General features: G+C 40.3%; 1 protein-coding gene across 2 annotated transcripts in view; it reads left to right on the forward strand.

Annotated features, from left to right (window-relative positions):
- The window catches only part of PLP1 (proteolipid protein 1), a 39870-nt gene that overhangs the window by 7115 nt on the left and 5946 nt on the right, over positions 1-26809 (forward strand). For both annotated transcript variants that reach the window (XM_075184605.1, XM_075184607.1), the window contains exons 2-6: positions 11520-11706; positions 15350-15614; positions 20645-20813; positions 21226-21299; positions 26243-26308. In XM_075184605.1, coding sequence (XP_075040706.1) covers positions 11520-11706; positions 15350-15614; positions 20645-20813; positions 21226-21299; positions 26243-26308 — 761 coding nt within the window. The remainder of the gene's footprint in view (positions 1-11519; positions 11707-15349; positions 15615-20644; positions 20814-21225; positions 21300-26242; positions 26309-26809) is intronic.

Consider the following 26809-nt stretch of genomic DNA (forward strand, 5'->3'; position numbering starts at 1 on the left):
GAAGTTTCTGTGTTATCATAACTTAACCTGAAATAAACACACTGACACGATTTTAACTTTTGGCAAAAAAAGTTGCAGTTTATTATTAATTATAGTAATATTTCTATATTCTGGTGGCAGCTAATAACTAATCTTTAAGCCAAAACAGTCGACGGTAAACTCCTCATACCACTGGACCAAGAATCAATGTTTACCATTGGCCATTGCTAAATCTGGCATCAGCGTGACTGCTCCCTGTCTGGACGTGACATTGACGTGCCCACACATAGCAGGTCAAGGGATCCTCCACACAAAAGGACCAACAGTCATGTTACTTTGAAAAGGGAAGTGACGCGCGGCCAATCAGCGATGGTACCTTTGATTAGTTGCTGACTGTGTTGCCCTCCTGCTCACCATTGGGATCGCGAGCAACCCCAAACTGCCTGTATAACTGCCCAATAAAAATCTCTTAACCTTCTGCTGTGAGGTGTACACCATGAGGTCTCAACAGGTGTCTCTAGTCAGTTGTAATCATCGGGTGGGCTATCACCATACCCCCAGGGCAAATTATTACTCCCCATGTGACCCTGTTGATCTTTCAGAGAATGACCCACAAAATGGGGGCAATGATGGGTACCCTCCAGGAAAGCCTGGGAATTATGTAAGACCAGGATATCTTCATTGCCGGTGTGCATGGCCTGTAAATCCTTGCTCATGGTTATAATTAATGCTAAGGATTTGCCTCTGCCGGGTATGTCAGTGGAGGTAAGAATCCTCTATTTCAGCCACTAATAAGAACATGAGAGAAGGCCATCTAAGGCCGCTCTTCCCCACCCACCTGATGTCCACAGGGCAGGGAAATGAAGACCAATCGAGGGCAAGGTCACCCAGACAACATATGAATACCCAAGCACCCGAATGTGGATCTCATATCCTCAACAGAAAAGAGGTAGAATATCAAGCGGATCCCTATCAACACTTAGGACCACATTACCAAAATCCAGCCGATACCACGTGTAAGGAGGGGTCGCTTTGGCGATAAATCGCCTGCACTACCCAGAATACAACATGCTGGCCAGCAAGACAGCGGGACCACAATTCCAGGGATAAGTTTATGGGAAAAAGTTCTAGTACCAACAAATTCTTTATGAAGTCGCTGAGCCGCCAGCCAGTCTGCAGGCCAGGGTGTGGCACACCAATCTCCCTGACAGAAAACCCTGAAGCCATGGGCCCCAGAGGCATCTGTGTAAAGCTCCAGAGTATGGTTGGATACTTAACTAATAGGCTAAAATTGGACACTTAGTCAATATCTGCATGCACATGTAGAGAATCTCAGGTGCTTATGGTGAAATTGAACGCAAAGCATTGGTTCTGATTTCTATGTGGAGTGCCACGCCTTAACGATCCTGGAAACCTATTGCTTACTACTGGGGCTTGATTGGCACCTCCTGTGGGACGCCTTAGCGCCATCTATGTTTCCACGTCCTCACATTTAAAAGGGATAAATTCCTGCCTGCTACTCTTACGCTCTTATCATATGTGCACCAAAAGCTGGCCGCATCATTAATCACCATATAGGTGATCAAGTGGAGTAGCGCCAGATGTTTATGAGAGCACTTGGTCTGGTTTCTAAATAAGATGGGCAAAAACACAATATCTACCAATCAATTTGGGAATGTCCGATATGACTCTTTGCCTATGCCCCCCCCCCTACTCCCAGCTGCCATAATCTCTTTCTTAGCCATGTCTATCAGGGAGAACATATCTACTTATATAACTTTTTTAATTGTATCTTAAACACAGGGCCATACTCCTGTCAAATGCTGTGTTATCGCAGTGCACCATTGCTCCTCCTGAAACTGTGCGAGGCGCTACGGTGGCTGGTGCAACTTTATATGGCTTAACTAGATGGCAGGAGGTTTGATGAGGGGCCAAAGGAGACAGGTACATGTGGAGAAAAGCAGGTAAATGTGATGTGTGATGTGGTAGGTTTCACTACATTGAAAGGAAAGGGCTGCTTTGCTCTACACTGCGCCTGTTTGATTCCTAGTTCATTTCTTTATTACAAGTAGAGAATTTTGTGATGGGGGCCCTGACACCAGTGATAGGTGGCGAGGCATAACTGGGGGGGGGGGGGCAGCCATCCGCTGAAGAATCCTGTGCTTCTTCCATCCCTCGGGCATGCATGGGAGGGGCATATTGGATGTAATGGAAGGTGGGAGAGGGCCAGGATGGGTACACTGCCAGGGACTCGGGTGTGGGGAGATTGAGTCCCTGACACTCATCATGTTATGATTATAGTGGTCATATAGGAGCCTGCGCACTGCGCCTATCTTGTTGTACAGATGTTGGGGTGGTAACCGTGTGCTCCCTTATTATAGCTTGACTGTGGGGTGCTGGGAGGGGAGGCTAAGGAAACTTCATTCTGTCTGATAGTTGCATGCTGGGAGGTGGAAGGGGCAGGGCATTCCCTTCTGCGTCACCCCAGCCTGCCCTTTTTCTGATGCTGTGTAAGCGACCTGCTGGCTGTCTGTAGTCTCGGGTCTAGAGCCAGGTAAGATGGCCGCGAGCGGAAAGGGGCATAGCAATCAGATGGCTCCCGACAAAGACATGGGAGCCATCCAGCAAACAAGCAGAGGAAATAACCTGGCAACAGGGACTGGGCATAACGACAGTCAAGGGATAGTTGGGATGGTATAGGGTCGGTGGGTGAAGGGAATGGCTGTGGGTAGGGTGTTGGAAAAGAGAAAGAGTTGAAAATAGAAAAACAGTGAATAGATAGGGAAGAATAAAGGCAAGACAGAGCAGAGAAACACAGGCAAGAGAAAGTAATTATAATAACAAGGCAAGGACTGTAATGGAGCTGCTTCCTATTATCTCAAAGATCCAGGAAACAAGAGACCCCAGCATCCTTTGGGAGTTTCATTTATAGTGGAGGCTAGAAAACTAACCATAGCATTCTATTGGCTGGCTAAGCATGGAAAACCTAACCCCAAAATTTCGATTGACATGGGCAAGCAGTGTGTAGCCTATCGGAAGTAAGGTATAGCTGGTTTAGAAGTTTGATTTGCATTTCAGTGGGGTTAATGCATGTAGACATACAATGAGAGGTGGAAAAAATAGCTTCCCATTGTCATGGAGTGAAAGTCAAGTGGAGGTCTGACTCTCAACAGAGCTGGGAATGAGTCTTGTGGGAGGAGACCATAGAGTGGAGATATTGGTGCCAAAACATTATCACTCCCCTGTTTAAGCCCTTTATTAATCTGTCCACCAATTGGGCCAATGGGAGGGACAGGGATTGAGGTGTCTTGGAGGTTTATGTAACCCAATTCTGACATTGCAAATAGTTATACCCATCTGTATGAGGGATATTAAAGCAGTCTTGGAAAAAAGTAAAGGGTAGGAGAAAGTCCTGGGCAAACAAATCATTAATGCGCTAAGGGGAAAGACTCAGGTCCGGTATGTCGAAAGGAGATAAATTACAGGTGTGGAGCGTTAGATCCATATATAACCCCATCATCCTATCCCAGATCTGCAAGGTATCCAAAATGGAGAGGAGTCTACGTGCGGGTGGGGGACGGGCAGTCTTAGAAGTCCAGAGAAGGTCGGGCACTGAGTAATCCGAGCACTAGGCACTTTGGAGATCTACCCAGGACTTGGAGGTGGAGGGAGTGCGCAATCAAGCTGCCCTGGTATACAAGCTTCCTGATACTGCATACAATTAGGGAGCATTAGGCCTCCTCTTGGTTTTGGTAAGGCCAGGTGTTTGTGAGTGAGAAGAGGGCATTTCTTTTTTCAGGCATAAGACATCATTAAAGTGTGAAACTGGGCGATAAATCATTTGGGGACTATATAGGGAACGGTGTGGAAGATGTACATCGTCATCATCAACATTTATTTATATAGTGCCAGCAGATTCTGTAGCGCTTTAAACAGTAATAAAACAATACTGGATAATACATACAGTCCATATGGTACTGGGAGAGCCACACAGTAATGGTACTGGGAATGGTTCTGGGAGAGCCGCACAGTATGCAGAAGAGACCACAGTGCGGTCGGGCCAGACTGTGGAGCAGGCCGTAACTAGGATGTTGCGGTATGTCAGCTGCCAGGGGTGCAAAACAGGTCAGGCTGGTCTCTAATTTGGGAAAGGGGGGGGGCTGATTCCCATGGATATATGCACAGCATAAAGCAGAGCAGCGGGAAGGTATGTCTGCTCACTATGGCGTCCAGGTTACCCCCCCCCCCCCACAGAATCAATATCTTAAAAAAAAGTGCATTGAATTCCACAGCTTAATCACATTTACAGTAAGGAACCCCTTCCTACGCTGATGAGAAATTTGTTTTGTCTTATTCCATATCAAGTGGCAATATGCTCCTTTTTGACAAACATTCTTAGGCCATCTACAATGGCATTAATAACAAAATTGAAAAGTACAGGGACTAATACTGATATCTGTAGAACACAGCTAATAATAAGATCAGTCAGAATATGCTCTTCTTATAACTATCTTTTGTATTGTTCATTTCAATCAGGTCTCAAGTCATTGTCAGTATACTGAGATGTTAGAGCCTAGGCTCTCAGAGTAAATCTGTTACCTTTGGGTTCTTGGATCACTAAGGCAAGGAGAGGTAGAAATATACAATGGTATCTTTATTACAGAATAAGACATAAACTTTAAATCAATAGCAACTATGTACAAAAACAAAGATTATCGACAGCCAGAACAATAATAAATTCCCTCAAACTGCCCACTGTTAACCACTATTAGCTTTCCTATAATAATTTTGCCAGGCAATGCTCTTTAAGTCCCAGGCTAAGCTGCAGCTAAAAATGGTCCTGAGGCAGTTGCTAGGGGTACCAGCAATGATGTTACACCAAGGGGTAAATGTATCATGGTCTGGTTTTTTCAAGTCGCTGGAAATCGGCGAGTTTACAGCTAAAATTTAAAGCGGCGCTGGCTTGTAAAGGCAAGTTTGCCTTTACAAGCCAGCGCCGCTTTAAATTTTAGCTGTAAACTCGCCAATTTCCGACGACTTGAAAAAACCGTACTGCAATGACTCTGAAACTTCTGCCAAGTTGTAGGAAAGTGTCTGGCAAAACTGTTACTGGACTCCATGCCAAGCTGTTCTGTAACAGTTCCTGATGCAATTGTTATAGGAACTCCAATAGTGGTACACCAGCATGATGAGAGTGTTTTAGCTCTGGCCAAGCTTTTGTGGAAATTCCAAGTCCCGGGTAATATTTATTTTGGCCAAGCTGTTGAAGTTCCCTACCCAAACTGTCTCCGAAGTGACTGGTGTTGTGGCAGTAAACAGTTTCTGGCCAAGTTGTTAGTAATCTTCAACCAAGTTGTCAGTAGGTAAAGTCTAGAATGTAGTGATTTATGGCCAGATGTTGAAGTACTCCTGTCCCTTGAGGATCTCGGCCGCTGAGCCAATAGGCTCTCCACCAGTATGATAAGGATCTAAATTCCAGTCTCCCTAGTCCTGTAGGTTCACCAGGTAGATGGATCCACAAACTTCTCCTGATAGAGCGATATACATGAAACCAAAGGTTCATATGCACTTGATCCTTTCAACAGATCTGATAGAAGATGGAACAGCAACACCATGCTCTGCCCAAACTGGAACACCTCCATGAGTCTTGCAGGCTTCTTTTAAGCAATCCAAAATTCCTACGTGTGGGACTCCACTCTGCAAAGTTATTTCATATTCCCACTGGATCTGATTGGCCATGACACTCTTAGGGGTTGGCTAGGGGAGTTGAGGAAATACAGCACCACATTGGTCTCTCTTGGTGCCCCCTTATCTATTCTAGTCCATGGGAAAACAAGTCACTTACTCATGGTAATGAGGAGATTTGGCTTCCCTAATGAAGAGAGGCTTCTGGTTTTAACCCCTCCCATTGTTAAGGTAAAGATACTTCAGCTGATGCTAGCTTCTTGTTCTCATGATGGAAGGGGACAGGTATCTGAGTCGGCAGGTATAGCATCTGGTCCTGACTTGGCTGTATTTAAGACCATTGGGTGATAATATTCCAATGTATTTATAATGTCCTAGATAAACCTTGTATACAGATCTATGCCCTAATATGCAGAGTCCCTGTCCAATGTCATTATAACTGGTATGTTGTTATCCACAGGAGTACACAAAACAGGGCAACAGAAACCCGGTAGGCCACAGTGTGACAACCCACATAGCAGCATTATCTGCTTCCCTAAGTAAATCCATATACATGCCCAGGTGTAACAGCGATGATGGAAATGAGGATACCAGCGACAAGGAGATTCTCTAACTTTTGATAAGCTAGTGAACACTTTATCCAAGTAAAAATAAATCCACAAGTCTCATGTTTTAAAGATGAGAGGCAGATGGTGTAAACTTAGATGAAGGACCACGTCGTCGCACTCAGCTACATACTTTTTTTTCCCTAGAACTTTTATTCTTATCTTGTGCACCAGTCTGTTATGTGGAAATTGTATGGAACACATTTGTAAAATCCGGATATATCAATTGCACTACTGTGATCCAGTGTGAAAACTGTCTTAAAATGTTATCAAATTTGCTATGTATGCACAAGTCCCTCATTCAACCAAAAGAATCGCTTTTAATCTAAACCCTACTACCACACTAAACTTACATTGTTCGATAAATGGTAAAAGGTCTTACTCAGCTCTCCATTAAATTGTAGAATAGTTACTTACAGGAATGATGGCTTGGGCAACATCAATCAATACCTTGAACCATCACATATCCTAGTATTACATGATAAGGTAAAGATTACAACAGGTAACATAATAAAAAAAAAAGTGTTTAATGGGTAGATACACTTTCACTGGGTAATATGCACAATTATTATAACATTATTGTATATGTTGCTGAAGGTCTGTGGTACACTTGAGAGCAAATGATTTTCTCAAAGGCTGCAAGATAGAAAAAAATAACATAATTTGTGTAGGGGTGGTTAATCATTATCATAGTAGGGCAATGGGTTCTGCCTGGGAATGAGCCCAGGATCTCTATGCTTCAGAAATAATTGTTTCCTGGACTCTGCGTAAATTATTCTCAATGGTTTTTGCTCTTGTAGACACCACTGTTTCTTAGTTGCCATTGATGCCAGTGGTCCCCTAGTTGCCTCTAGTGCCTGTACTAACAGTCTGTGATGCCTATGGCATCCCAGTTGCCTCTGGTATCTGAGGGTCCTCGAATGGCTATTTGGTACCTGGTGGTTTCCTTCCTATATTGGACATTGATGGTTCTCCCAATGGTTATATTTATCTTAATGGGCTCCTAACAATCTTATACACTAGCTGTTAATCTCAATGCTGGAAGTCTCTATTTTTGCTAGTTTGTCTCATGATAGTCCTTGTCTATATAATCTTTTCCTGTCCTAACCTTTTATGTTAGTTTCTGCACTGGGATTCTGTTCTCCCTCAGTTACTGATCAGTGACTTCTAGCTAAGTGTTATATAAGGATTGTAGCTATTTTATGAAAAGAGAACAATACATGGAGTGTGACTTCTAAAATAAAAAAATAAATAAAAATACAAATCATTTATCTAAAATTTGGAGAAATTAAAACAAAGATATGTTTCTAAGTTTAGGCTTGAATGAACTGTTTGTTAAAAGTAAAATCCTATACTTTATTTAAACCAAAAATAAAGGTCTGAAAACAAGGCAAAGCGTTATTTCTGGGAAAATGTCAGATCTTGTGAGTTTTGGAATGAGATCTTCTATACATAGCACTCCCTCCTGTTCCCAGCTGCCATTTTAGGATTGATAACATAGGGTTTGACGCTTGCTCCAATTAAGTGCTCATAAAGTAGCTTATAGAATGTTGGACAGAATGAGAGTGGCATTATATAATGAGATAGCAGGGATTTTACTGAACAAATCTTAACAGATTAGTCTGCTGAAAATGTGTGCTGATAAATTGGCTGTGAGAAAGTCAAGAGCAGACAACCAGTGGCTACTGGTATTAATAGTATATTAGTTAACTAATTTTAGATAAAACATATTGTTTCTTGCTTTTAAAATCAAAGGCACATATTCAATTAGGGTTCCGGTCCGCGGTAACGCGCGTTACCGTGTAAAGTGCGTGTTATTGCCGGTAATACGGTATCACAATAACGCAGATTTTTGTATGCAACCCTATGGGCTTCGAACAAAAATCCACGTTACTGCGGTACCATGGATTAACTTCGTGGGCCGTTCCGGCGCGATCCCCCGGGTCGGAATCGTAATTAAATATGCCCCTAAGTGTTTAAATCTGAAAGCGGTTGTGCAAGGTCCAGCATCACTGACATCTGAACTATTTAGTGGACAAGAAACAGGGTGCTGTTTTACTCTTAGAAGCACACACACAAAAATATTTCTGGCTTTTAAAATCCAAATGATTTCAATTTGAAATACAATTGTGTGACGGCCATTATCAGTGACATCTGAACCATTTAATGGTCCAAAACAAGAGAACTGTTTGATCAACACACCCAAAAAAATATACATATGTTTCTTGCTTTTAAAATTAAAGTGTTTCAATCTGAACGCAATTGTATGACGGGCAGTCGGCACACCTGGAAAAAATTATTTCCTGCTTTTAAAATCCAAGTGTTTGTGTTGGCAATTGTGTGAGAGGCAGTATCACTGACATCTTTACTACTAAGCAGCCAAAAAACAGAGTGCTCTTTGACTCTGAACAGCGCACACCATTTTCTTTAATATCCAATTGTATAAATTTGAATGATATTGTGGAGCAGTGTCTGAAGAAAAGCAAGGTAAGCCTTCTAGTACAATTTGGCGCCAAAATACCAGATTTTGTGAGCTTTTTGTAACTTACTGCAGTGTCTTACTGTATCCTCATGCGTTTACTGCGGTCTGGGGCTCTCCTGAGCAGCCAGGGGCTGTAGTTTGCAGTTTGTCCACCCCAAAATAGCTGATGTAATTAGCAATGAACTTCCCAGAAGCAGTCTGGGAAGTGTATTTTCTGAATCAGTATATGTAGTAATGTACCTGTGATTTGCAGGGTATTACAATTGTACCGACCTTCCACTTAACTATGGATATGTGGACAAGAGATACTGGCCAAACAAAAAAATACATAATCTTGATAGGTAGGTTTCTCACCATCATCTTCCTCATCCTTTCAGCATAGTAGTGCTAGCACACAATACTATGTCATTCACAGCCATTTTACTCTCTGTTTTGTTGTCACTAAGAAGCATACCAGTGTCAACTTGTTTGAAAAACTCAGGAATGTCATAGGAAAATGGCTCAACCCTCTAATACTCTCCTCAGTATTCCTCGTTGCTGATAATGGAACAAACATTGTGGTGCTAATTCATTAGGGATCATAAGTGACAATTTGTGCCATATTTTGCGCAAAATTGCTCTGCGCTTGCTCAGAAATGGACTATACGTCAGTATATTCAAGTCATCTTCAAATGCAAAGGATACTTTCGCCAGTCTATGAGGGTGAAATGGGAGAAGGGAAGGGGGATATGCACATAGTCAATGTACATAAGGGTATGCTAAGGTTGAGCGCACACACATCTGCCCGATTCAAGCTCTGGGCATCTCTCAGGTACATGATTTTCAGCTGCATCACTTGTACCAGCTACAGGGCAGGTGTATGTGTCGATTAATAGTAATGAGAGTCACGTAGACATGCTAAAACATATGTGTGCAATCAAAAGCAACTGTAAAATGTATTTTTATGTACAGTAGGCATTAATAACATCTTGATAAATGTATTTCATCTGAAAAAAAATAAGGAAACAACTTTTTTATGTTCTTATATTAATGATTATATTGTTAACAGGTGTTAATGGTTTGATCATTTTGTTTTTTATCTGTGCAATCTGATGGGACTTTATACATATGTGTCAGAGATAGGCCCCTCTGGCTACTCCCTGATTTAATATCTTATCATATATTCCAACAGTCATACAATATATCACTTCTATTTTGTCATGAAACCGCTCCTGAACCCCTTTATCTGTCACAAACCACCCTCTGCGCACTCTTGACTTGGAAGCTACTGTAAGGGAACACACAGGATTCCAGCCCAAATCTCACACTCATCTCTTTCTCTAAGGCTACAGATTTACTGGTCCCTTTCCCAACACAGACACCTGCTTCCACACCTCTCTGCCAACTGCCACCAGCTATGTATAAGGCCTGTAGCAAACCTATGACTCAAATATTCAATTGCGCACACTCGGTACTCTGGTAGCTAAACAGTTAACCCTGCACACTCTGGATTCTAAAGAGTTAACCCCAGTCTTCCAATCTAAACAGGCAGTGGATTCATTTAGGCAATAATGACAGAAGTATTAAATTGTTATATTTAATATACAAAAGGTATAATGCTTACAGATAATAAAAAACAATTACATGAAGATTTGTCATACAAATAAAAAAATTGCAAACAATTATAAAAACAAATGGGATGAAAGTACAGAGCATAACTTACATATAATAATCTGTATGCCTTGGGCTAGGCAGAAAAGATGGACAGTCCTTCAATTAGATTGATCCCAAGAAGATGACAATTTGTTGTAACTGGTCTCAGCTTTTTAAAGACACCTTTACATCTCTCCCCACCTCCAGGGGGTTTGTGGTATGTGACACATTTTACAGTAATCATTTGCATGTTGCCTGATTTACTACCCAATTCTACTATGTGACCTAACTTTTCTGTGGAGTGTCACACAGTCCCAATTTTATTATTAATAGATCCCCTATGAATTTACCCATTTATTGACACCAAACAGGCCTAGGTACAGGGTATCAGTTGAGCTTATATACATTTCCTCAACTTTTCTGTGTGGCAGAATTTTTAATTTGACATATGAGCTACCCTGCAACTTGCTTTTGAGGAATATGTGGTTGATCACTACTTTTATTGATTTTAGGTGGCACATTTGAAACTGAATTATTTTTGTCTATATAAAATGTAACCAAGTCAGCACATGGTCTCCTTGAGCCAGACACCATGCTGAGTGGTTCCTAAAAGTCTATTCAGGTGGCAAAACTCCATCCTAGGCCAGGATATAGCTCACCGCAGGGGCCTTTGAAGCTGCTACAGGTGACACTGCTATCTTCTAACACTGGAATGTGCAGAGCCACCGAATACACACACACTCTCTGACTTCACATTTTATACTTTGGTAGCTCCATTTATCCACTGATTCATTTGGTATACCATGATTCCACTGCAGTTACGATTTAGACCTTATTCCCCACTATTATGTAATGGGTTAACCCTTATAACTATAAGTTCTCTATGGTCATGACAATATGCAGTGTACATATCCTGCAGTGTGTTGTGTCTGTCTACAAATGGCAAGTGCAGACATATTCCATTCAGGCATTTCATTTAAAGCTGTAATATTTTCCTCAAAATATATCCTAAATTGAGAACCTCCAATTACTATTTTGTTTTCATACGTATTTTCCTGATCTCCCCACTCCACCCCCACTTCCTTCCTCAACCTAATGTTTCATTTCTCTTCCACTTCTCTGTTTCCTGATTCTAGGCTGGCATGATGGCTGTGTTCGTTGTATGGTTGGAGTTCCAGTTGCTTCAGTCATTGCCACTGTCCTTTGTTTTGCTGGTGTGGCTCTCTTTTGTGGATGTGGCCATGAAGCCCTCAGTGGAACAGAGAAATTGATTGAGACATACTTCTCCAAGAACTATCAGGAATATGAATTCCTAATTCATGTGTGAGTATCTCAGTGCTTCAGAGCTGTGAAAATGTGGCCCAATGGTAAAAATTTTGCAAAGCTCTGCAAAAAATGGCTATTCTTTATGGATCATGCTGTTTAGCAAGTCACAGAAGAAAATACAGTTAAGTAATGGACCAGCCAAACAATAGATTCAGTAAAAATCAATATAATATACTATAAAGAAAGCAACTACATAAGAAGACACAGCGAGAACAAAGGAAACTTTAGAAAGAGGATGATGAAATAGGAGGTAGAGAAGGACAAACTTGTGAGAGTTAAAAGTAGGGATGTGCACCGGCCACTTTTCGTGTTTTGGGTTTTGGGTTCTGATTACCTTAAGGTTTTGGGTTCTAATGGGTTTTTGCCAAAACCACCCCCTCAAGGTTTTGGGTTTTGGGTTCTGATTTTTTTTTTTAAAAGCATAAAAACTGCTAAAATCCTCTTTTTTGGTTTGTTTTCACTCCTACGCTATTATATAGCTATTACTTATATAGCAGTACCACTGGACTTATACGGCAGGATCAGTGGACTTATATAGCAGTACCACTGGACTTATACGGCAGGATCAGTGAATTTAGTTATATAGCAGTACCACTGGACTTATACTGCAGGATCAGTGAACTTAGTTATATAGCAGTACCACTGGACTTATACGGCAGGATCAGTGAACTTATATAGCAGTACCACTGGACTTATACGGCGGAATCCGTGAACTTATATAGCAGTACCACTGGACTTATACGGCAGGATCAGTGAACTTAGTTATATAGCAGTACCACTGGACTTATACTGCAGGATCAGTGAACTTAGTTATATAGCAGTACCACTGGACTTATACTGCAGGATCAGTGAACTTAGTTATATAGCAGTACCACTGGACTTATACGGCAGGATCAGTGAACTTATATAGTAGTACCACTGCACTTATACGGCAGGATCCGTGAACTTATATAGCAGTACCACTGGAATTATACGGCAGGATCAGTGAACCTATATAGCAGTACCACTGGACTTATACGGCAGGATCAGTGAACTTATATAGCAGTACCAATGGACTTATATGGCAGGATCAGTGAACTTATATAGCAGTACCACTGGACTTATATGGCAGGATCAGTGAACTTATATAGCAGTACCACTGGACTTATACGGCAGGATCAGTGAACTTATATAGCAGTACCACTGGACTTATACGGCAGGATCAGTGAATTTAGATATATATCAGTACCACTGGACTTATACTGCAGGATCAGTGAACTTAGTTATATAGCAGTACCACTGGACTTCTACGGCAGGATCAGTGAACTTATATAGCAGTACCACTGGACTTATACGGCGGAATCCGTGAACTTATATAGCAGTACCACTGGACTTATACTGCAGGATCAGTGAACTTAGTTATATAGCAGTACCACTGGACTTATACTGCAGGATCAGTGAACTTAGTTATATAGCAGTACCACTGGACTTATACGGCAGGATCAGTGAACTTATATAGTAGTACCACTGCACTTATACGGCAGGATCCGTGAACTTATATAGCAGTACCACTAGACTTATATGGCAGGATCAGTGAACTTAGTTATATAGCAGTACCACTGGACTTATACTGCAGGATCAGTGAACTTAGTTATATTGCAGTACCACTGGACTTATACTGCAGGATCAGTGAACTTAGTTATATAGCAGTACCACTGGACTTATACTGCAGGATCAGTGAACTTAGTGATATAGCAGTACCACTGGACTTATACTGCAGGATCAGTGAACTTAGTTATATTGCAGTACCACTGGACTTATACTGCAGGATCAGTGAACTTAGTTGTATTGCAGTACCACTGGACTTATACTGCAGGATCAGTGAACTTAGTTGTATTGCAGTACCACTGGACTTATACTGCAGGATCAGTGAACTTATATAGCAGTACCACTGGACTGGACACAGGACAGCACCACTGTAATTATGGCAGCACCACCACTGGACTGAGCAGGACAGAGCACAGGACAGCACCACTGAACTGAGCAGGGCAGCACCACTGGAATGAGCAGGACAGAGGACACCACTAACACACCCTCCCTCTTCCCTGATCAATGCCCAAATGAAGATGGCGGCGGAAAGCGGGGACTAATATGAATCCGTATCTCGCGAGATCCGACAGCGGGATTATGACGTTTTGCCTCGTTTTGAGTTTTGCGATCGGCGGGAATACCCGAACAGTGCTCGGATCGGCACTGTTCGGTGATGTTCTGATTTCTAAAATCCGAGCCCGCTCATCCCTAGTTAAAAGCTGATAAAGGTGTTCCTCGCTGAATGCAGTACACTCCTGAATCCTATATTGAGCAAACATATTAAAAACATGATTTTGTTTTGAAATTTTATATATCTGAATGAACTTAAAGGTATGGCGAGAGAGTTTTTATTGAGGTGTTTTCTGGGTTTTTTGTGCCCTTGCAAACAGACTTGATTTTTACATATCCTCAGAAGTGGACATTAGATAATGGCAGATACATTCCAAAGGACACCATTCCACATGCACTTAATGTTTTAAATCATGTTTTCATAACTGTAAATTCATTTTAAAAAACAAATGTAGAAAAGTGGCTCAAGTAGTAAAGACAGTCTTGATGTTCCTTTACTCTTAATACATGCTTGAGATTTAAATCAGGTATATATGAGCAGTATTAATTGAATAAAGGAGTGGTTCTGAAGTGCTAGTATGTAGAGCTTTTAAGTGTCTTTTTGTCTTTTGCTGGCATGCACATTTCCATGTGAGCAATAAGTTAATGGTCATACAAAGCATTGGCATGGGGCACTTTTCAAACCAGAATATGGGTGTGCATGTGGTTACAAGCATGTTAGTCAAATAGGCACTCTTAGACATAATGAAATGTACTGCCTATGCACATGTTTTGAGGCTAGAAAATTAACCTTAATGTATTTAACAAATTAAAGTACCAGACTTTCATAAAACAATAAATAATGTTTGACCCCAATACCTCATGTTAAATGCCTTATAACTCCATCAATACAATGAGCCTGCTGCATCAGGGCATGCATACTGAGTGCAAACTGTGTTTGGTATTAAACACACGTATTTTGGTATCGTAGGCTGAAGTAAGTGTCCTTTGTGTTTGAAGCGGACAGGGCTGTGTTTACGGACCAGTTCTGGGCATATGCAGAGTGATGTTGCGTATGATACGCTCAAAATCAGCAGATACATACCTTGATGAATCAGACCCACTGTGTCTGCAATGCTTTTAGTATGTGATCCCTATCTTTCCCATTTGAGTGATGTGTCATGTTACTTTTGTGATTTTCCACATTGAAGTGTAGACCTTGGTATACCATGCAAAGAAGAAAATGTATTGTCTTGTATTTTTTTATAAGCTTCTCCTTCATTCTTGTGCTTGTTTGAACTTTACTGGACAACTGTGTGAATGAGAACGTCAGTCAATACAGACTATCAGTGGCGATAATTAAGTGAAAATACAGGGTTTCTTTACTTTATTTTCATCTAGCTATACTAGGCAAAGGTAAAATTATGCCCTTGCAGTTATATGATCTCCAATTTCATTAAATGGTGCCTCATTGAAATATTTAACCTTTGCTATGTCACTAATTAATTTCTTCTCTTTGCAGGATTAATGGCTTCCAATATGTGATTTATGGCATAGCCATTTTCTTCTTCTTGTTTGGAATACTGCTCCTGGCTGAGGGCTTTTACACCACCACTGCAATCAAACACATCCTAGGGGAGTTTAAGCCACCGGCTTTAAAAGGTGGTCTTATCTCTACAGTTACAGGTGGACCACCTAAAAGTAGAAGTTCCAGAGCTAGGCAACCAGTCCACACATTAGAGCTGCTTTGTCGTTGCTTGGGGAGGTGGCTGGGGCACCCTGACAAGGTAATTATAATTTTATTAATGCCATTGCAAAAATGAACACATGTACTGACTCTGCAATGCCAACTCTAGAGAATGACGCTGAAGCTATAACTATATGTCTTTTTCTAAAAAATATTATTGCCAAAGCAATCAATATTGCACTGTATACACTATATAAGCAAATATAATAGTAATAAAACAGGCAAAAACATTAATACAATTGTTAATCAATATGATAGTAGCAGTGGTCGAAGTGGTGGTATGGAAATTTAAAGCAAATGACCAGGGGCCAGAGGATTTTGGTAGGATGAAATTAATATTAGATGCTTTTTAACACTATAGAGTAAAATATAAACATATTACATGATGCAAGGTTAATCGCCCTGTGCCCAACAACTTCTTCCCTGTATTGCTCCTTATTTCATTCATATCTCCTCTACTTCACCTTCATTTAATATATCCTCTTTTCCTACATCCATAATGTCTGCTTTGTGTATTTACATTTTCCCTCATATGTCTTGTGTCCCTTCAACTTTCCGTAATGCCTCCCTTTGTTTCTTTACACCTCCTTTATAGCTTTCATGTCAGGGCAAATGCAGGATTTTTAAAAGGGCAATGTTTGGTGAATTGTCAAACTAACTAGTACTTTATTAGTCACTTAATTGTGAACATTGTTCTAAATATATGGTGTGCCAACAATTTTGTGTTGTTATGAATTATTTTCTTGTGTTCTACATTAATACATTAACTACAGGCCTTACTTCTAGAATCTTTATGGATAATGTGCACCATTGCCCATCCCCTTAAACGTATTACTACTAAACACTCTGCGTACTGTATTTTCACATCTGTCACTGTCTGATATGTGAAGACCCAATTAAGTAGTTGGAGCTGCTGCCACTGGACATGCACAGCAGCACTGTTCCAGCCTCTTTATAATCTGTACTATAACCTCCAAAAGGGGCGGATTCAGAAATTAAAGTGGTCCTGGAAATCATCCTGAAAATGGTCTCATGTGGTAATTGTGGCCAAATTGTCACTAGGTGGGATAAAACCAAAAGGAGGCGCCTAATGGTGTGGGTACGATGTAGCTGGTTGTAGAAGTAATCAGCATACAACGGGTGCAGCTATCACTTTAGATAGTGCTAGGCCATTCTCTAACCACTTCCTCTTAAAACACACTGACAATGCTGCACACTGAACTGTTTGTTGTATGTGGCTTGCCATTCAAGCAGAGCACCGTGTAGAGGAACATACATACCCAACTTACTCTATAGTCATGACCAAAGTCCAGAGTGTGCAAGACAGTCCCAACACATACAATACAGTCTTTCTTTACCTGTTCTTGCAGCTTCCACTACCTGCTGATTTCATAAGCCGGATCCTGGAATGTTGAGCCCTGTATGGAAAATGCATAGCTTCTATTTACCTACTGGAGAGCCAAGCAACAAATATACACCCTCAGCAGCTCAAACAATAAAACTATACAGCATTTACAATAAATAAATGGGCCTATATCTCTTAACTAACACATAATTAGCACCCTCACTACATTAATAAATAGCCACCACACACACTACATGAATACCACCAACATACTACAGCAAAATCTTCCTCATTACAAAAATCAGCAAAACCCCCATATTACATCTAAATTCCGAAATTACAGCATCTCCTCCCCTACATTGCAGCATTTGGCTACATCACCTCCACATTACAGAAATGCTCCCCAGCCCCATTCAGCTTGCAGTTAAGCCCTCTAACCCCTCCACATTACAGAAATGCCCCAGGTCCTCCACAATACAGCAACCCCACTTCCAGTTTACAGAAATCAGATAAACCAGCCCACACTACAGCAATACCACCCCAACAGACTGTAATACCACCACCCCTCTATCCACAAACTGCATTAATGCCACGTCTCTCGCAACACACTGCCCCAATACCACCCTTCTCAACACACTGCCACAATACCACCCCTATCCCTACACTGCACTAACACTAACCTTCTATCGACACTACACCAATACCACTCCTCTCCTCACACAATGTCAGTCATTGACTCCATACCTCCTAATACTGAGTGATGGCCATCTCTTCTATGTGCAGGAACACAATTCCGCTCCTCATAATCACACCAGCTTTTAGTCACATCAGCTTCTGTGATACATAAATCCTGGGGACTTAACGTTCTTTTCCCCTAATGAATAATACCCATTCATCAAACTTCTTTTTAATGTATATTATGTATTCAGTCTATAGAATGTTCTATTGAAATAATCAATGTCCCCTCGTTATTGTGCAGCACAATCAGAATTTTAGCTTGAGCCCACAATAAAAAAAAGAAATGGATTATCATATGTTTTATACCCTCTTACTCTGGCCCTGAGGAGTGTGTTGTGTCTGCAAGTCTCCCACTTGTAGAGATATGGACAGAGGGCTCTTCAGCCACGGTATGACTCGAAAGACCCCTTGTACCTGATAAAAGCAGCACATTAGGCATACACAAACACTCAGGGGTAAATGTATCAATGTCCGGATTCTTCAACTCCGGCGAGATCAGCGTCTTCAGCGCTCAAATTTAAAGCGGAGCTGCCTTGTAATGGGAAACTTCCCTTTACAAGGCAGCGCCACTTTAAATATATTTTGATACATTTACCCCTCAATTTTCATAAAAACCACCTCTGCACATTTATTAAAGTGGGATGAACATAGGCAGTGGAGTATAAATCTGAAAATAGATGGGTAGCAACCACGAACAAATAAGCATAAACAGTGCTGTAAAAGAAAGCAATGCAAGCATTTGTTACACAATACACAAGTAAGGTTTTCAATACAAAATACTTGACCAGTTTAGACTTTCAAAGTATGAAAAGCATGCCAGACAAATGCTGCTGACACAGGATTGCTGAACCACTTTACTGTTTTATTCAGGTTTGTCAGGATGGAATGAACAGCTACTGTAGTAGTTTAAGGAATCACACCAAAAATATTTACAAAGTCATGCGACCCTAACGCTAACTAGACAGATAGTCCCCTAACTGGACACCAGCCACTCATTGGCATCGGTCGCACCACCTGCAGCACAAGTCCAGCTATTTAAGCTTCCTCCCATACACTACACAGGCTGTTCCCTTAATCAATTACACCCAGGTGCCCAAATGTGTTCCTGTACTGTGTGTGGAAGAGTGTGCAAAGTCAACCTGCCTGTCTGTAGTCTAAGCCTGCAGATTCCCAGGGAAACTATTAGCATTTTCTTTAATAGTATGAGACACACTGCCCCTATTGCCACAGTAGGTTACTTTAACATTAGAATTTTCTAACACAATTGCAACTCAACAGTGTGGGTTCACACGCATACAAACCCCTTCATGGCTAACTAGGCAATATCAATATTAATAATAAAATAATACTGTTAACATTGTGTTCTGTTGGTGCACTTAATGTTGGTTACCCAGATTACTTAGACTTGCCAGATGTATAAGAAGTTCTTACACACTTAAGCAATACTCCAATGTAACCCACTAAATCACTGATGATAAGTAGGTTAACCTCTGTTGGCATGCTTGTTAGGCCCCTGATGGTGGGCACCACTCCAAAGGTATATGTGCTGTCTCTAGAAACTCTTTCATAGGTGAATCAATAGCAATAACCCTCAGATGTGTGCAGGAGTCTGCTTAGCTCAGTCTCTGTGAATTTAACATCTGACACTGTATTACACAAAGGATCAACTTATCTGTCAGCAGCGATTCAGCAATGATGGAAGGGAACAACAGAGTTCTGCAAATAAACTTGATCTTGCTTGCAGTCCTCCCAGCTCACATGCTATTCACCCAGGTCAGAAGCCTTCCTCTCTGATCAGGGAGTCGTTGTAGACTCTCAGTAGTCAGGGCCGGTGCTAGGGTCCTTGGCGCCCTAGGCACTTTGTCAAAATCGGCGCCCCCCCCTCCCGCCGCAGGAACACTTTGAAAATCGGCGCCCCGCACACTGTCACTCCTCCCTCCTCCCCCCCTCCCCACGTCTTTCTTTGTCCGGGCCGTGATGATGATGTCACGCCCGACAGTCAGTGAGTGGAGGGGAGGAGATGGAGCAGAGAGGCGGCAGTGTTGATCAATAGCCTCTTCCCCCCCCTCCCCGTGGATTTATCTGAATGCTGTGCGGCGGCCGTGAAAGGTATGGTCAGGGGTTGCAGCACAGTTTTAAAGTAATTTTCATTCTGTGGCGCCCTCCAGAGCCCGGCGCCCTAGGCAACTGCCTAACCTTGCCTAATGGGAGCGCCGGGCCTGTCAGTAGTATACACTCACAAGTTGCTCAATGCTGACTGACTGTAATTTAAACACTCCCCACAGTCTGAGCTATATGGTACAGTGTCTCACTCTGCAACTAAAAAGTTGCCATTAAACAATTCCCATTCAGAGCAATAATTTACAATCCTTTCCTTTCTTGTCACTCTCACAGTCTCTGGTATATTTCACTCACCAACTAAACAGGCATTCTCTATACTCTGCACACTCTGCTGGACACTTCTCTCTCAGTTGCCTGACTGCTTTTTCCTTTTGATTTAGCAATTTTGTCCCCACTGTCTTATTCTGCTTTCTCTCTGTCTCTTTCATGTATTAGCTCTATGAACAGCATAATATAAAAACATGTTTTATTTTAGATTTTGTAATACTTTGATTTATATTATTTTCTATAATGCACTGCATCTTTCATGTTTAAAATGTTATAACATTGTTTGTATTTGTAAAAGTTGTAAACCCATATTAAAGCGGAATAATAGTGGTCAAAGTATAAATTTAGATGGAATTAGATGGTTTTACAATTAAACCAATAGGAAAAGTGGTGAAATGGCATACCACTATATACCAGCCCACTTTGACCACTGTTGTTACCGTTCTGTCTTTTGTGTCCTTAAAGAAAAAACACCTTATTAATAACTGATATTCATCACTGTAAAAAAATACTATGTACTCTATAATTTGCAATATTTATGTAACTGCTTCATTGTGTCTCTTGTTTATTATGGAACTATATTGGTGTTTTCTATGTAGTTTGTTGGTGTTACCTATGCTGTCACCATCCTATGGATATTGATCTTTGCCTGCTCTGCTGTTCCTGTCTACATTTATTTCAACACTTGGGTCACCTGTCAGTCTATTGCATTTCCTGCAAAGACTTCAGCTGGCATTAGTAACCTATGTGCTGATGCACGCATGTATGGTAAGTGAGGAGATCAAACCCTCCAATTAATTACTAGTGGTAATATGACATCAGTTTAGTTTGTAAAAAGCACAACTTCACTACTCTTTAAGTGATTTGCAGACACTCTCCTTTCCAGAAAATAGAGAACAGACTTTTCAGTTATTTAAATAAATTGTTATATTTTTCCTCATATTTGGTCTATTATATTAGTGGATTAGTGGGTGTAATTCACTTCCGCTCCTGAGGCAGCCACTATTTCAGCGCTCCAATACCATTCTTTTCATATATTATGTTTTTCCTCAATTTCCTTAATTCTGTCCAAATTCTCAATGCATTAAAAAAGCAATTTAAATGTAAAGCCATAAATCTTGTTCCTGTTTCTGTATATTTATGTACAAAGTAATCATCACTAATGGTTCTCCTTTCATAGGGGTTCTGCCATGGAATTCTTTTCCCGGGAAAGTATGTGGAGCCAGTCTGCTTGCCATCTGCAAGACAAGTGAGGTTAGAAAATCACTCCCTGAAATATCATTCTTTAAACATTTTTATATTTTTATTTTTATGGATTTCATTGAGCCTCCCATATTTTTTCACAACAATCACTTAACTTCTAGTCTGTTATACCTTTATTAATTGTGTTGCATTATATAACTAGGGAGTGTGTGCACCATTCTGAAGTAAATAATATTTACTGTTGCATTATATGCTATTATATGAAATAATATAAAGTCTTACTATATTCCACATAATTTACTCAGTAGGGACTTGGCATATTATTTTCTCAGAATAACTAATATTGTTTAATTTGGCACAAATTATTATTTTGTTCTGTATGCACATTACAAGGGGCATATTAGATTGGCTGCATTACTATCAAAAGTAACGTGGCCGGCACACCATTGCTGTTATTACAGTAATTTTAATCCGGACGCAGGGAGCCGTGAGCAGAAATCAGTGTTAAAGATTACTGTACTAAAGGTAATCATGCGCACTATTACCGTAGTAAAGGTAATGATGTGCTGGCTGTGTTATTTTGATGGTAAACCGGCCAATTGAATATGATTCTAAGTGTTGTACTAAGCATTGCTACTTCTAACCCATTTTTGTACTAATCATTTTATATATTTTATGGAAACCATCTGTGTTATCCTGTTGCTATGTCTGCTATATGCAGAGGTGTAGCGTGGAGCCATGGAGTGCGGAGCAAGCACATACTATATTGCCCTGGCCCCCTCCAGTACAGAAATGTGCCAGGGGAACATTGTGTGGCTAGCATGTGGGGGCAAGTTTGAAGTGGAAGAAAAACAATAGTTGTATTCTGACAAATGTCAGCTGGAATATAAAGTTTTCACTTACATGATTAAGATTAATGGCTAGCATCTGCTCATTGTGCCTAGAGCCCATTCTCGCTGTCCTGAAAGTTTGTGGTGAGAGGGTGAGATTGAAGAGAATGAGGAGATGTGAAAAAGGTAGAAAGAAGGGATGAGGTAAGATGGAAGGTAGAAACAGAGCAGGAGGATGTACAGGACATTGAAAAAGGTGAGAGATAGAGGACAGCAAGAGAGAGGGGGAGGAAAAGCAAACGATGGAGAGTAGGATGAGACTGTTGGTGGACTGTGTTCTTCTCTCCTTATTGCAACTTTCACAACTTGCTTCTGGTTTCTTCTCTGGAACCTGGACTGTTGGGGCCTGTTTGAAAAATGTATGGATACATGAAATATGAAAAGCTGAGCAATAATTCAACACAGTGCATAACACAGATCACACAGTATATAATACATACATCCAGCCTTCAAAAGGACCACACATTACCCTTAATTTTTAAAATGAAAAAACAGCCTAATAATGACATGGACACACCCACATCAATCATCCCAAAATGCCCCCACATGCCACTTCCTCTAAAAGTCCACCAGAGCCAAATTAGACCTCTCACAGTCTCTAAAATAGACCCACATTCTTTTAGACCCCACATGCTACAAAATGCATCCACATGCACTCAGACTCCCACAAGCCCTCATATCCCACATGTACTCCAAAACTCCACCATATGCCATCAGACCTATCCACCATGCCTTTTACATGCCCCTCAGACCTTTCCATATGCCTCCAGAAACAACAATTTATGCTGGATTTTATGTCACACCATTGTTAAACATTTTCTACATTGAACTTTGTAATACCTTTGAAGAAATTGTGTGGATTGTTTATTGTTTTGTGATTAATAAATGAAGAATATAATTTTTATAAATCACAGGGGCCATATTATGAATTATATACCATGTGCACATGCTTGAATCATTCACTTGTGATCCTAGTTCTTAAATGTAGGAAATTTACATAATTCTACATATTGTAACGGAACCTCAGTACCGCCCCAAAGCAATTTATTGAAGCATCAATAAGAATACTGAGATATGTCTTTTTCAACCGATCCCTTCAGGCTGAATTTATTGTAGCACTGGGTCAAAAGCAAAACTGGAAATATTAGTGCTCTGTCCTCCCAGATGTACATAGATATAGATATATATTATACAGGGAGTACTGTATGATTGCTTGTGGAGCAGGAGTATGATCTCTCAGTTTAAATATTGGAGACAGCAATCTAAAAAGTTGATTAGCCAGACAAGGGTTCAGGAGCAGGTAATCGCCCTACTCACAATTAAACACAGGAACCCAAAGAGTGAGCAAGCCATTAAGCAAGATCAGCATAACAGGAATTGTTCAATACTTTTAAAAAAGTAAGCAGTTAATAGTTGTAAAAGGACCCGTGTTTGCGCCTTTGTTGCACACGTTATTCTCTTATTCTGTTCTCAGATACACTCGTTTTAAAACTCGCACTTTTATGCACTTTTCCTTACACAATGTTGCCTTACTCAGTCCTTTAACTACACTAAATAACACTTAGGGCTAGATTTACTAAGCTGCGGGTTTGAAAAAGTGGGGATGTTGCCTATAGCAACCAATCAGATTCTAGCTATCATTTTGAAGAAGGTACTAAATAAATGAAAGCTAGAATCTGATTGGTTGCTATAGGCAACATCCCCACTTTTTCAAACCCGCAGCTTAGTAAATCTAGCCCTTAAGCTTTATAGAATTATTTATCCAATAACCACTGTATCTCAGCAGTACTTCACTATATATATATTCGTTATAAATAACCAGTTCTCACAACATATGTATGTATTCAAATCAAAGTATTTCTGTTAACACAGAAAACCCTGAATTCACAGTTCACACATTTATCATAACAGGACCACAGTTATATGTATATAAATAGTTAAATCAACATTACAAACATATACAGATTTATAGATATATACTAATAATGATACTTATCAAATCCTTGTATCCTGGATCCAATTATTTGTCTGCAATGTAGGGAACGTTCCTGTAGTATATAATCCTTTTCTGTAGCGTAGTGTATATTTTCTCGATTGTAATATATATTTTCTGTAGTATAGTGTATCCCTATAGAATAGTGTATTTCTGTAGTATGGTGCTGTAATATATATTTTCTATAGTGTAGTATAGTATAGAATAGTGTATGCCTATAGTAGTGTAGTGTAGTGTATCTTTTCTGTAGTGTAGTGTAGTTCTCATTGTCCAGTGGCAGGCAGTTTCCCAGTCTACCCAGTGGCAACGTGTGTGTGGTGATTCACCACACACATGTGGACGTTGTGTGTGTGGCCAGGGGTGATGACATCATTGTCTCTCCCCACTAAAGTCGGCACACACAGTGGGGTTCTGTTATGTAACTGCACATTTGCATTGCGGCCATGCATGCGCCGAGGTAGGCGCGTGCAGTGTATGTACTGTACAAGTTGCGCATGCGCAGTTGAACTATGTATGTGTGCGCGCACACCACGGCCCCCCGGCCCCTTCACAATAGTTAAGCAATAGATTTTCTGAGAGTAGTCCAGAATCTCTTACTTTAACAGACACATTGTCATGAAAAGTTTAGGAGTTATTATTATTATTATTATTATTATTATCTTCTTATTTATAAAGTGCCAATATATTACACAGTGCTGTACATTAAGAGGATCATGATGCAAAAAAATAAAATACAATGCCATGAAACAGAAGGTAAAGACGTTATATTCTGAGAGGTTTGGAAAACAATTCATACATCAGGTAGTGGAATAACAATTATATATATATACTCCAGGATGTTTAATATCTATAATTGTACATTTTACTAGGCCCACAGCCCCCTTTCTGCATTTACTCTTCATTATTTGCTAGTCTTTCATGTCTTTAATTTTGCAGTGTTTGGTTACATGTTATTCTATACCCAATCAGATCATCAATAAGCTCAAAAAAAGCACAGGCTATTGAAGATAATTGTAAAAAGAAGTAAAGGGGAAGCTGCAAATTGAGCATCAGAGAGTTGCTTCCCTAAAACAACAGAGTAGTGTTGCCAGGCTCCCCTACAAACTCTCATTTTAAGCTCACAATACTTATTTTACCATAATTGCATTAAAGTCCTAATAAACCCAAAATAAGAAGTTGGAATAAGTGCCTATAATTGATTGAATTAATTTGGGACCTTATGAATTATAAGGTGTGGTGTATGGCCTCAGGTCTAGCCCAGGTTGCATGGGCATCATGGTTATTTGTTTGAAAATGATGAGAGCCATACTCTTGTCAAACTGATGAGATTATGGGAAGATTATGGTTCCTCCCTTCTCTATGAAACAAATGTTTATACTTGACACTTGTTTTAAATGTAGCTATTTATTATTATTTTAGCAATGGGTGCCTTAGGAATTTTTGTTCTACCTATTATCCTTTTAGAACCACCTATTTATTTTCATTCATTCTTCTTATATACTGGTCAGCTCAAGTCTCATTTTAATTTATGAGAGTGAGGGGAAATTTGCGCTGTCTCTATAATGAATTTCATTAAATTACATTTGAATGCTTTTTATTATATTAGAAGAATTGTAAATGTATTTTAAGGTATAAAGTGAACCTGGAGTGTAAGCGTCGGCTGATCCAATGTGAAAATATCAAAACATTTTGCAGGGGCAAAGGTAATCTTCAGCCCCCTGCTATCCTGAGAATACTTCCATAGATGCTCATTCTATCTCCCCTGACGCTCATTTTAAATCTTGTCCCACAATACAAAATCTTGTTTTTGTATATAGGTGCATGACAATGTACACCTCGCCATGGGTCACCATGGAACTCTCTGATATGTCCACTTTCTAACCTCTCCTCCTATCAGCAGATGTAAATTTTTTGCACTCCCCACGGATGCTGCCATTTTGACATTCTTATTTGTGCACTCTTCCTAAAAATGCACACAAAAATAGACATAAGACCTCACAATAGATGTATACCCTTATTCCTAGTTGTGCAGGCATATGTTGATTTTAGGGTAAAATTATAAAAAAACATCACATTGTTTGACATATCTTCACAATTTTTTTGTCTTTCAGTTTCAAATGACATTCCACCTTTTCATTGCTGCCTTTGTGGGTGCAGCTGTAACTCTTGTGGCTCTGGTGAGTTAAACTGGTGCTATTAATTATGTGGCAAAGATATACCTTAAAAAGTAACTTTATTAGTTCCTCACTATTTGGACATGGACATGTTGACATTGAAAATAGGTTTTCATATTCCAACTACTTCAAATAAAGATGTTTTCCCGTAGTATAGGGTTTTAGAAAGCATGTGAATACTAATAGAGCAGCTTACCAATTAGGAATGAATTTTCTTAACATTTTCCTATCCCTACACCTTACATAGGTTTAACTTGAAGTAGGAGCATAAGGGGTCTATTTTTGAAGCTGCAATGAGCCAAACATCTGGAGAAGACAGCTGTTTGCTCCAGAGAAAGGCCACCGCAGCCCTTCTTTTAATTTATCAAGGGGTTAAAGCAGGAGACATCAGATATTTCTCCTACCTTTTTTATCGCTGTAATAATATGCAGGTATTCAAGATGATTCTCCCTGCCGCTGACTGCCCATCAATGATAAATGGACTCCTAAGTCTCAAGTCTTTAT

This window comes from Mixophyes fleayi, chromosome 9 (genome assembly GCF_038048845.1).
Source record: "Mixophyes fleayi isolate aMixFle1 chromosome 9, aMixFle1.hap1, whole genome shotgun sequence".
NCBI lineage: Eukaryota > Metazoa > Chordata > Amphibia > Anura > Limnodynastidae > Mixophyes > Mixophyes fleayi.